This window comes from Montipora capricornis, chromosome 5 (genome assembly GCF_036669925.1).
Source record: "Montipora capricornis isolate CH-2021 chromosome 5, ASM3666992v2, whole genome shotgun sequence".
Lineage (NCBI taxonomy): Eukaryota > Metazoa > Cnidaria > Anthozoa > Scleractinia > Acroporidae > Montipora > Montipora capricornis.
The window spans coordinates 17,289,789-17,302,288 of NC_090887.1; the positions used below are offsets into that span (position 1 = coordinate 17,289,789).

The 12,500-nt window shown below is 40.2% G+C and overlaps 1 protein-coding gene across 2 annotated transcripts in view; it reads left to right on the forward strand.

The window, feature by feature from the left end:
* LOC138049711 (nesprin-1-like) overlaps positions 1–12,500 on the forward strand; it is a 97,758-nt gene that overhangs the window by 73,835 nt on the left and 11,423 nt on the right. For both annotated transcript variants that reach the window (XM_068896114.1, XM_068896115.1), the window contains exons 51-63: positions 185–568; positions 2,159–2,494; positions 2,713–3,240; positions 3,375–3,780; positions 4,646–4,878; positions 5,487–5,822; positions 6,067–6,399; positions 7,683–8,000; positions 8,378–8,704; positions 8,824–8,996; positions 9,809–9,944; positions 10,669–10,986; positions 12,006–12,100. In XM_068896114.1, the coding sequence (XP_068752215.1) occupies positions 185–568; positions 2,159–2,494; positions 2,713–3,240; positions 3,375–3,780; positions 4,646–4,878; positions 5,487–5,822; positions 6,067–6,399; positions 7,683–8,000; positions 8,378–8,704; positions 8,824–8,996; positions 9,809–9,944; positions 10,669–10,986; positions 12,006–12,100 (3,923 nt within the window). The remainder of the gene's footprint in view (positions 1–184; positions 569–2,158; positions 2,495–2,712; positions 3,241–3,374; positions 3,781–4,645; positions 4,879–5,486; positions 5,823–6,066; positions 6,400–7,682; positions 8,001–8,377; positions 8,705–8,823; positions 8,997–9,808; positions 9,945–10,668; positions 10,987–12,005; positions 12,101–12,500) is intronic.

Genomic DNA, 12,500 nt, shown 5'->3' on the forward strand with positions numbered 1-12,500 from the left:
GGGAAAACTTTCTTTCAAATGTCGTCCTATGCACGTGAATATGTACGCATAACTTATGAAAAAACAAAAGGAAAATTCCCTTCAGAACATCACGTGGTCTGAAATGGGAAAACAAAACGTACAAGCTAGAGAGGTCTATTGTGGATCTATACTTGTTTAACTGAGCACGGTACTTGATTTTTAGGTTAATTCGATTTGGAAGGAAGTCCAGCTGAGAGCGTCAGCCAAGCAAGAAGTGCTTGAGCGATGCGTTCAGGAACAAACCCAAAACCTAGAGAGTGATCGACAACTGGAAGTTACGGCTTTCACTGAGAATTTTCCCTTCTTGAGGTCGCTTTATCTTACTCCAACATGCGACGAAGACGGTGTTTGTAGAAGGCGAAAAGGTGTTCTTTTGGCAAAAGACGATGAAGGCGATGAAGACCGATCTGATGACGACGAATTGAAGAAACAGATCGAACTGCACGAGTTATTTGAAGAGCTGGCGTGTGTTGAGGAAAGCGCAGTCACCGAAGTTGTGTTGGATGGAGATTTGATGAGCTACCAAGAACAGTTAACGCGACTACAGGTTAGTAGATAGACAGCGTCCCATAGACCAGATACATCACAAGTTTTACATAATGTGATGTGCAGGACTAGGAAAGAACAAAAACTAGGAAACTAGAAAACTCGGATTTGTACGAGAAAGTATTTTACGACGAGATGGATTTTCGAGGAAACATTTGTCTAGAAAAGATAGTTTCATACTTCTCCGGCTAAAAATGAATGCAACTTTAAAAAGTTACGATTCAAGACGTTGCATTTAAACCGGAGTAGCGTGAAACTGTTTGGTTTCCCACTTGGCTGCTTATTTATTACTACAGTCGAACCGTCCACTCAAAATTTCAAGCTTAGGTGGTCGCTTAAGAGAGCTTAGACCATATTGACTGCGGCCGCCCTAGGGTACTGAAGCGGGTTATATCCATTTAGTTAATTGAAAAGAACCGGTTTAAAACATTTAGGAATGCGACCGCGTCTCTTCGGTGTTAAGCAAATTAACGCAAAAACAACACTTTTTCTTAACCGGGTTAGGTATTTTTAAACCACCTCACTGGGTAGTTTAAGGCGGGTTAACCGGGTTAAGTTTACGGTTTTTTTAACCGAGTAATTTAAAATTTAACCTGGTTAACTCGCTCAGTGCGACCGCAGCCATTGAGTCTAAATTGTGCTTCATTAACATAATTATGATAACTGCAGAGACTTCCCCCATACCCCCATTCCCATCTAAACCCACTTTATAACTTATAGTAGTCACAAAAATATTTGAGTTTTCCAAAGTATTTATTCATAGTATCATGGTTCGCCTCTGACAGACTACGAACGGAACAAGTCTCACGAATTGAATACAAATTGAATCTCAGAAGAGTCCGTACGTCTTGTATTGGTTTGTCGTACGATCGTGCGAGGTGTTCAAGTGAAAACAGAGTTTTTGAGAGAACAATCAGGAAAAGAGTCCTAATTTTCTGTAGTTAGAAATCATTTAAGGTCGTCTCTTTTACGACTGATAGAATCCAGTGTATGTGCATGTTTTATTCATGCAGAAATTTGATTTCCAGACAAAAATCCGGTTCTTCCCATTGAGAAATTTCCTTCTCTTGTGCTACCGAGGAATGCGATTATGTTACAACGCCTTACGATCCAATTTCCGCTCTATTACCTGTCAAGTGGTTGCACTTCAAACTATTAGCTCTAAAAGTGGTCGCGGTCTCCTACGAGAGGTGGTCGTTTACAAGAGGTTCCAAATATAGTTATTTTAGTTGGACACTTTTGGTATTTTGGAAAAGTGGTCGCAGAGGAGAGGTGGTCGCCAACGAGAGGTGGTCGCAACCGGAGGTTCCACTGTATTAGAAATCATCCTAATTCTTGTCATAGTTTTTGAAAATCTATTCGTATTGCAGCGGCAATTTATCTCCTATTCACACTGAAGGTGGTAGACCTATCTACCCAAACATATCTGTTAAACTGACAATTTCCGCAGGATCATTTCGTGTAATCTGTATCATTCAAACTGAAAACTGTCGTGTTTTCCTTATCAAAGCAATTACCGCAACGTATACATATCTAATGTTTTAGTGCCATTTGAAAACTGAATTGGGTTTCTTTTTTATTTTCTTGAAAGGGCCTAATAAAGAACCTCACAAAATCCAAGAAAAATTTGGATTCTGCTTCCCGTCGTCTTTCTTCACCTGCAAGAGATGACAAAGATCTGAGTCAGCACGTTTCGGATCTAAACAGCTTAATGAAAGGCGTAACAAAGCTGGTCTTAACTAGACAACAGGAATTGCGGTCAGCGCTAGAAAAAATGGTGAAGGTGGAAACTGCTCTGCTCTATCGACGGGACTTTGAGGGAAAGCTACAGGATTGGTGTCAGCTTATTGGTGACGTGGAAGAATTTGTAAAAGATCTGGGTCCTTTTAATGAGGATGAGCAAGAAATGGAGTTAGTATACTTTGAGGTATGTTTCGTTACTGATGCTGAAATCTCTAAGACCCAATATCAACATCTATTATTTTATTCATTGTCTTTGCTCTTTTACGGGAGACAGACTGCAGCATTGCTTCGTATTCGTGTCCATGAGATACATAAATTGATTAAATATTTTTCGCTTCGAAATTAACTGAACCAACTGAATTGTTTTGTTTAGTAGATATCTTTTCATTCTTCTGTCAACAGTTTCTGCAAAGCCACTCTGTGGTTCAAGACTCTCTTCATGATTTCTTGAATGAAGAGTCTTCTAAGGGCGCCAGTCCACACAAGAAGGCACGTCTGTCAGACCTCAACAAAAGGTGGCATAGAATACGAGCGGTATTAGAGAGTAGGAAACGGAAACTGAGAGCATTAGGTGTCATAGCTTCAGAGCCTCAAGCGCCTTCCAAAGTTTCTGTGGTGGAAGCAATCATTCCCGAAAGGGAACATCCAGTGTTGGCTTCATCCCCTGGGGAGGAGAAAAAACCAAGTACTCCAAGTACTCCAAGTAGCAAACCGACGACTCCTGTGCGTGAGTCTCCTGTGCGGGAATTGAAGACACCTCCCAGCGGGGATAAGAAATCCCCCAAGACTAAGATGAATCAGTATGAAGAGGAACTTAGGGAGTTTTCTGAGTGGTTGACCTCCCAGGAGAAAGCGTTTCACGAACTTGTTAGTGATGAGAACTTGCCTCCCACAATGGAAGCATTGAAGGATAGGTTAAAACAGTTTCAGGTACAGTCAATCTGTGTAAAGATCAATCTTATCAACAAAGAGTGCGATTTATTTTTCAGTTTTTTTAAAATGGCATTTTTGTGACTCTCTTCTGCTTCCTTCTTTGTCGTTATCTCCATTGTTTTCTTCTCTAGGTATTTTGTCGCAGCGTTCAGAGCCACAAATCTAAAGTGGACATGATGCGACAGTACGCAGCACAAGGCGCAGATGGTCTGGACAGTAATGTTGGGAGCCCGAAGTACGAAGATGTTACGAAGATTGCTGACAGCATGTGCGAAGTTTGCGAAGAGAATGCCGAATATTTCCAATCGGTGTTGATTCAATGGCAGTCCTTTGAAGAGTCTGCAAGAAAGTTTAACAATTGGATGGACAACATGATTCAAAAATCGTTCACCGTTGCCAGAGAGATGCCCGAGAATAACATTGACGCTGTGTTTATGAAATTAATAAAATACCGTGAAGTGGACCGAAAATTTTCCGAACGCCAACCGAGTAAGGACGGATTGGTGTATGAAGCCGAGCAGGTGCTGACCGCGACAGGTAAGAGCCCTCTGAAGGCTGATGGGTAATTGCACGGTTCTTTATTAGCATCACGTTTACGTAAAACGACGAACGTTAGCTTGCCGTTTCACGTTTCACGTTTCACGTAAAATAGAAAGAAGGTTGTGAAGGTTGCTTCGCGTGACCCACGGCAACCGTAACTGGAGTATTTAATTACTAAAAAGCAAAGAAAACTCGGAGTCTTTTTGAACATTGTTTGTAGAAAAAGACGCTATATAAAATGAAAATCTTTATCCGCCAAAGTTTGATAGTTAAGTTTGATAGTTGCGATGAAGCTGTTTTGTCAATCAACAGCGGAGAGTCAACGAGAGTTCATGAAGAAAATTGCGGCAAGGAGTCAGTTATTAACTATCTATAACCACGACACCTAATTTGTCCTCCTTTGGCCTACCGGAAAATGGTTGTGGGGTATTTTTTTCTGGAAACAACTGCAAACGCGAAAATGTCTACTTTCACGTAGAAGCGGCAGCCGGCAAACGTGGAAAATGGCGGCAAAATCATGGTCACGTGGTCACTTTTGCCGTTCGCGTTTTACGTGAACGTGTTGCTAAATCTCTCAATTATCGTTAGAATACAAAAAGTTGGTTTATCAACGGAGTTGATAATGTAAATTGGCCACCGTACAGAGATTCTAAAATTTGGATTCGCTCTGACGAAGGGCTAACGCTCGAAACGTCAGCTTTTAGAATCTCTGTACGGTGGCCAATTTACATTATCAACTCCGTTGATAAACCAAATTTTTGTATACTACTTCACCACCGACGCAGCACCACAGTTTCTGTAGAAACTACCCCTTCATTCATTTATCGTTAGAATAGCTATCCATTTCTTCACGTCTCTATAGCAAACGCAGACGTCCAGGCATCTCTAAACCAGTTTCGGGAAAGGTGGCGCGCTCTCCGTCAGGAGATCCGGGGGGAGCGTCAGCGTCTTGAGCGAACGCTGCAATTGTGGCGAGAATATCAGACTGGTATGGATGACATGCTGGACTGGCTCAGCTCTGTACTGGGGCTTATCAGAAATATCATCTCTGATGACAGCTTAGATATGGTGGAAGGGCAGTTGGAGCATTTGAGAGTAAGTTGATTATATTTATAGGAAATGAACGCGAGCGCAATTCGTGGTTTATGGGCACAAGTAATGTTTTAAAAGTTGTCAAAATTGCATGAGTTGTAGGCGAGTGCAATTTGAGAACTTTCAAAACAACACGAGTGACTACAGTGGTTTCAATAGAAGGTGGCTACCGGCGATAGACCGCCGAGTACTTTGGTCCAACCCGTCACCTACTTCGCACGACCATTTGAAAGTTTTGCTGTGTAGGTCTTTTTCCACCCTTCTCTATCACGAAAATAAATTCGCTTTACTTTCTTCACTAAACTCTGAATTATGGAGTTTTTTTCTCGAATTGTCTACATATTCAAGCAAACGTAGCGAAGATCGCCTACATCGCGTATTTAGGGTTTAGTTCTCAATTTACATCACATTCTGCCTATGATGTATTTAAATACTAAATTCTTTCAAAAGTGACTATAAAAAGCCTGAAAAATACCGGCTTGAACAAGATGTTTGTTGTTGTTAAAGTGTATTGTCAAGCATGCAATTTTTTTTTCTTTTAATCATGGGAATGAATATTGAATAGTCGTGGAATGACCCTTATTTCGGACCCTCTGTTTGCTCGTCTTTAGCATTATCAAAGAGAAGTCGAAAGTCATAAGTCAATCAAGGAACGACTTGACCAGATTGCATCTCAACTGGAACAGGAAGCGCGAGGAAATATCGAAGATTTGGAAGAGAGTCAAGCCTCACTTGATACAAACTGGTGTGACCTGTGTTCATTACTGGAAGACCGCGAAGAGGAATTGCTCGGAGCACAGTCAGATCTGTTATTAGCAAGGTGCATTGGGGATGTAGAGCTGCTGGAGGAGTGGTTTGAAGGTGCCAGGAACACAGTACAGAAACCTGTTTTGGTGCTTAGTAGTGCCTCTTTTGAAGATGCTCAAGAACAAATGCGAAAGTATAATGTAAGAGACGGTAACTGTTTTATCGGGAACATACTACAGTGTTTGTCTAAGTGGAATTCTTAGAGTTTAGAGAACTGATAAGTAAACAACGCTTGATAAAAGTGCCTTTAATTTTTGAGACAGGACGCAAGTCAAATCATTACATTGGTGGTGTAATCATTCATCAGGCGTTGCTGATCCTGAAAACCATTTGTTTAAGTGGTGACAGGGCTCAAATAATTGTTGTCTTTTATTGTCGAACCAGGTTATAAGGCAGGAACTTGACAACAGGCAGCGAATCCTGGATAACCTTAACACAAGACTCGACCGGTCTCTCGGTGAACGACGGAATTCATCAATCGCTCGTGTGGTTGACGGTGTACAGAGTCTTAACGCGCAGAAAACGGAACTGGTCGCTCTTTTGTCTGACAGAGAGGAGCTGTTGAAATACGCTCTGAATCGCTGGGCTGACTTTCAGAAGCTTTATACTGAGCTAAGAAATATCAATGAATGGTTCGGACAGAAAGAAGAAGCTTTGAACAGATTCCAGAGGATTGTTACTCAGAGAGAATTTGAGATTGCTTTGGAAGACGTTAAGGTAGTTAAATCAAAGGCGAATAGGCCAGTTCATGTCTGCCTCCTCTTCAAAGCGAGTCTAAGTGCGAAGTTTTTGTGATGGTAATTAGTTCTACTTTTCATATGATTAAGAACTAATTTTCATAAGAAAATCTTCGCACTTAGACTCGCTTTGAAGATGAGGCAGACTTAAACTCGGAAATGGCCTATTGTTGGGACAATGCTGGGGCTAAACTGTATCACCATAGCAACATATTTACAACCAATAGTTCGCGTTTATCGAACCTCTAGCTCTTAATTAATGACAATGTGGAGCGGCAAATAATTTAAAAAGTGAATCCGAAATACCAAAGGATAAATTTCAAGCTGTGGTAAGGCCCTTTTTATTGTTTTTAGTAATTTAATCACTTCTGGATGCGTAAGTATTAAAAGAGTAACGCTGCAGAAGTAGTATAAGTCGAAAAAAATGTCGCATTGGGAGCCGAAAGTTGTCTTCACGTTTTCGGGGAAAGATCTCATGGATATACCCACCACGAGTCCCCCAGGTTAAACTCTCGTTTAAGAGCCCATTTCAGTGATCAGGTCTAAACTTTCGTTTATGTTATTGCTATAGCAATATTTAGTTCTATAAACTGATTTAGAATGGTCATTTTTTTAGAGTTATGGTTGGTGTTTATATCCATGAGATCCTTGTCCATTTTCGGGACGATTAAGCCTTTTAGAACGTCAAGGCTTTTAGAACGGCAAGGGCAACGAGATTTCAAGTGGCACCTGCGTCGTTACCTACAGTATATTCATTCCGGAAAACGAAAAAAGGGATGAATTTACAACAACATACGTTTCTCAGTCTTACGTTAAGCTTATTCATACCAATACAATCTCAGGATGCGTCTCCCACGTAATACGACTGACGTGAACGAGAACTTGGGGAACAAACTGGCGCGAAGTGCGTATTATATCGCTAATTTATATATTTAAACGACGTTTTCCTTGACTTTGCCGTGTTCCCTGCTGAAGTTCTCTGTTTACTTGAATGTTGCAATGATGATGACGTCATCGCTTTTGCAAATATTACATAAATAGGCCATTTCCGAGTTCATGTCTGCCTCCTCTTCAAAGCGAGTCTAAGTGCGAAGTTTTTGTTATGAAAATTAGTTTTCATTCATATGTAAAGTAGAACTAATTACCATCACAAAAACTTCGCACTTAGACTCGCTTTCAAGAAGAGGCAGACATGAACTCGGAAATGGCCTATTGAAATGCAACTTAGACTTTTTCACGCAGTGTCCTTCAATCCCTGTATAGGCAATGAAAGGCTTCATGGTCACACAACAGGAAGCAGTAGAAACAGTTCTTGTAGCAGCACGGCGTTTACGCGGCGATGAAGCGTTTGACCAACAAGAAGTACAAGAGACAATCGAGGGAGTGGAGGAAAGATGGTCGGAGTTGATTACAAAAATTGACGAGTATGAGACGTGGCTGGAGAGCTCTGTTCAGGCGTGTAAGCAGTACGATGCCTCTTTAGAATACATCAATAACACGCTGAATGATATTGAGCAGAAGCTGGGAATAACTATTGCCGGAAACATTCCAGAACTGAAGACTCAAGCTGAACAGCTGAAAGTAAGATGGCATCTAAATTTAACCGATGGTTAATAAAGGCAATTTCTTAGCCAACACAAGTTTACTGGATTGTCTCCGTGCTTTTTGATTGGCCAGAGTAATTACTTTGGTTTTGGTTTTACGACACTCATTTTATAACCGCTCTAAGTGCATGTAACGATGGTATTTTAGAGTGTTTTTAACTTTTAAATATTCGTGTTGTATAGCAAGTAGTTTCACCAACAGACTCAATTGATAACCTTGTTCTTCAGTATTACATGTAGCAGCATACGAAAGTTCTAACCCTTATCCTAAAAGCGTGCTCCTTAACAATCGAAACTGGTCAGAAAAGTAGGAATGGATATATTGTAATGTACCATGTTCATTGATGTTTCAAGGCGCTGCAAGAAGACATGAACGAGATAAACGGCAGAATTCAGGAAATGACTGAACTCGCGACAGACTGGGCCCAAAACAGCGACCCTGATGCTTCCAAGCGATTGACCGATGAGATGACTGCACTCTCTGAGCGGTTCAACTTGGTCTCTACACGTCTCATCAAGAAAGACAAGGAACTGGAAGACATTACATTGAAGTGGCAGAGGTTTGAGAAGTCGTGTTCCGAGTTACTTGAGTGGCTTAAGAATCAAGCAGATGTGTTGAATGAGACTGTGACAGTCGACGCCCCACTATCTCAGCAGCTGCAACAATTGTCAGTTTGTCAGGTGATTTGGTTTTTTGAATTTTCGGTGGCAGTGGAAAAATTTAGTTGATTCCTGCTGGCTTTATGAAAGGGAGACTATCTTTAATTAAGAGTTGTTGTTCTTGTTGTTGTTAATTTCAGCAAATGCAGCAAGACCTTAATCTTCATCATGATTGGCTCACTTCAATCAATACCACTGCAGACTCTCTCCGACGGAAGGTTCCTTCTTTTGGTACTCACATCACCCCCCTGAGAAATCATGTCAACCAAGAGTTTTCTTCGCTTCAGGGACAGCTGCAAACTAAATATGAAGAGTAAATATTCCTCATTTCTTTTGGGGCACGGTTACTCTTAAGGCGTCGCGATCTCCAGTTGTCGGGAAGGGAAAGGGAATTCTCCTGTGAACCACTTTCATAAATGGCGACCTCCGTTACATTCTTTTGTATTTATGTTGATTAGACCTACTGCCCTCATTTTGAAGCAAAAATTCTTTTGAAATTTGCTCGTCGTAGCGCGGCTAGAAAGGCTTACTAGCATTAAAGCAAAAGAATATTTTGTTTGGCCGCCATTATGACAGAGGTCCATTTGTGCAGTTTACCTTCGTAATGTATATCGCTTAGAAAACTACCTGGTGAGAAAGAAGTTTAGAATTAGAAAGTAGATCTGGAGAAGTCGTTGCAATCCTCAGACAATAGTTAACAAAAGCTTCAATATTTGGATTTGCATTGTCAACAACTAGTTTATTCCCTTTCTAAAAAATGTGGTATTGTAGGGGTAAGGAATGCCCTTACTGCTTTCAACCAGAAGCTCTTGACCTTTGAAGCCTTCAACTCTGGTTCAGAGCTGGAGCTTTTTAGTCCAAAATTTCCTTATTTAGATGTAACGTAGCTGGCGCATTTTCCCGCTCGTGCCGCTTCGATCTTATTTTTGTCCATATTTGGGCATAAAATTGGTATCCTAAAATCCCCATCTTTGTTCCAAGGAAAAGAGTTGCAAGTTACAGGTTTTAAGGTCATGTGCTTCTACCTGAGTGTTTCTTACAGTGGCTTTATTGCATGTTCTTGCATACGCAAGTCTCTTTTATCCTCTTAGATGTTTGTTTCTAAATTATTATTGGTGTTCGTAGGCTTATTTCAGCCACTCAAGGATTCACCCAACTTCAAGAAACCATACAGAGCTTAGTGGCCAGGCTTGATATGGCTGAATTAAAGGCTAATGATAGAAGTGAAATGGAAAGCGCAGAGAGACTGGATCAACTCCAGGCAGGTTTTTCTCACTTTTGAGTCGCGTTTTGTAACACACGAAGTATTGAATGTAAATTAGAAAGATCGTCGTGGTTAGATGAGAAAATTAACCCCATTTGGAGCAGTCGTTCGAGCCTTACAATTTTCAGGCTTCCTTGCCTATCTAACTGCTATGATCTTTCTAGCTGCGGCTTTTATTTATGTCCATTGCGCAGGTCAGATATATTCTAAAATCACCTGGAGTATTTTAGATGTTAATATTACATTAATTTGCCAGTCGAGCTTCAATTTTTGTATTTGCCGTGCATTCTTGTTTTGTTTGTTGGTTAATACAGTAATACCAATTTTGAGTAGTCCGAGCCGAGATTATGAACACTGCCCAGGTTTCAAGATGAGGGACAGTTTCGCCATCAACTGCCTTCACCGGTGATCAGTAGGTGTTTTCCAAGAGTGGCCTAACTTACCCTTTCAAATACGCTCGTTGACAATGTAAGAAAGCGGCTCCTTATTGTTCAAAGTTTACGTTGTGAAGTATTTCTTGTCGTTTACGACGACGACATCATTGCTTTAAAGGAGTGCTTTCGTTCCAGTGGTTGATTCATTTCAAAAACTGAATGAGCAAATGTTTTACCCAATGAAAATGACAACAATTATTGTTAAATGGAAGAGTGGTCTTTTCTTGGTCTGTCTGTTTTGCGCGTGGTATTCTATTATTCAATACCATATTTGTTTTTTTGTTTAGGAATTATTTGAAGATCTTGAAGAGTCTCATAGCAGACTTGAATCCTTACGTAGCGATTTGGATGGGAAGCGTGAGGTTTTACCTCAGAAGGAATTCCAAGAACTGAAAGATCAGGTTACACCACTAGAAAAACGGTTCACAGAATTTAGGGGAGGACTAACAAAAGCAATTGACGACAACAAAAGGACCATCAAAAGGCAGAAAGAATTTGACCAAGGGCATGTCAAAATTCGTTCTGTTCTGGAAACTGTTCTGGGCGCCACCGATAAGACAACTTTTGATGAGACTGACACAGCTGTGGATCTTGAGAGAGTAGAGGTAACGAAAAATACCAGCCTCTGCCCAAATATATCAATTCTTTCTTATCCTAAGTCACGTGATCTCGATTATTCGTATCCGTGATGAGATTCGAGGGAGTTATCCTAACGATCCCTGTTTTGAATTCTTACAACGTTAATGTTAAGTCTGGTAAGCAGAGGAAATTCTTGTCTCTTGTTTGTTTTATGTTACATATTACATATATATGTTGTTTGTTTTATATTATTTTGCTTCCTTTTATTAGCCAATATCAAAAATACCATAATTAATACTCTTTGTTTGTCCCTCCAAATTTTTGCGTAAGCTTTGTTTCCACTGAGTTTCTCTTGGGACCAAAGTAACTCCCAAGAGAAAAAAAAACAATTCCTTTGCAAAATTTTGGAAGGACAAATAAAGAGTATTATGATATTTTTGCTACTGGCTAATAGCCCTTTTCACGGTTAGTTTTTTCTCATTTGCATTACAATGTAATGTACCCTGGATGCGAGGCAATTTCAGGTTAAAACTACAAAATAGCCTGAAATTGCCTCACATACATGCTACATTATATTGTAATGCAAATGAGAAAAACTAACCGTGAAAAGGGCTATTGTGGAGTAAAGGGTTGCGGTTGGGGGATTAGGGTTTATTTATTATATACTCAAAATAATATCGCGTTTCTGATTAGTCAATGACCAATAAATATAATAGCTAATAAAAATTTTTGAAAATTCAAAAAAAAAAAATCTCATACCCATGAATCAAGAAACGACTCGCATTCATACTATTTCCTATACTTATAGACCTTATTCATAAATGGCGGCCAATTTATAATTCTTTTGTCGAAGTGCAAATTAACCTACCAAGCCTCGATACCATACAGTGAATTCAAAAGAATTCTTGCTCTAAAATGAGGCTTGGTAGGCTAATTTGCACGTGGACAAAAGAATTATAAATGTGACCGCCATTTATGAATAAGGTCTATTTGTTGCTTTCATTTTTAGTCTCTGATGCTAATAACAACTTTCGTTTGCTTTAAGGATTTTCAAAGGAATTTTGAGCGATACCGGCATGATTTTGACTCCCTTCTACGACAATCAGAGGACCTTGACCAGGATAACAATACGAATAGCAGGTACAATGTCAGCTGGCGATAAGAGCTGGTTTACACGTTTTACACAAGCACTTTCACAAACAACAGTTGTTGTGTCAAAAGGTGTTACTAGCGACCATCAGATTGGACTTACGAGTTCTCAGTTCTGAGCACGCGCATTTCAAAAATTTTCGTTCTTTAAACGTAATGCGCGTACTCAGTACAGAAAACTCGTAGTCATAGCTGAAGGTCTGAGTTTGCGCATGTTGCTTTTGTCTCATTTGCGTCCTACATGTACGCCACCCTAACTGAGTATCAGTACATCCTTTAACTGTCGCTAGATTAGAACTTGTTGTGCTGTGGATTATTCTTCCAGTTTAAATGCCCACATTCGCCGAAAAGTCATTGCGCACCATGACTGAATTTCGTGTAACTCGAAAGT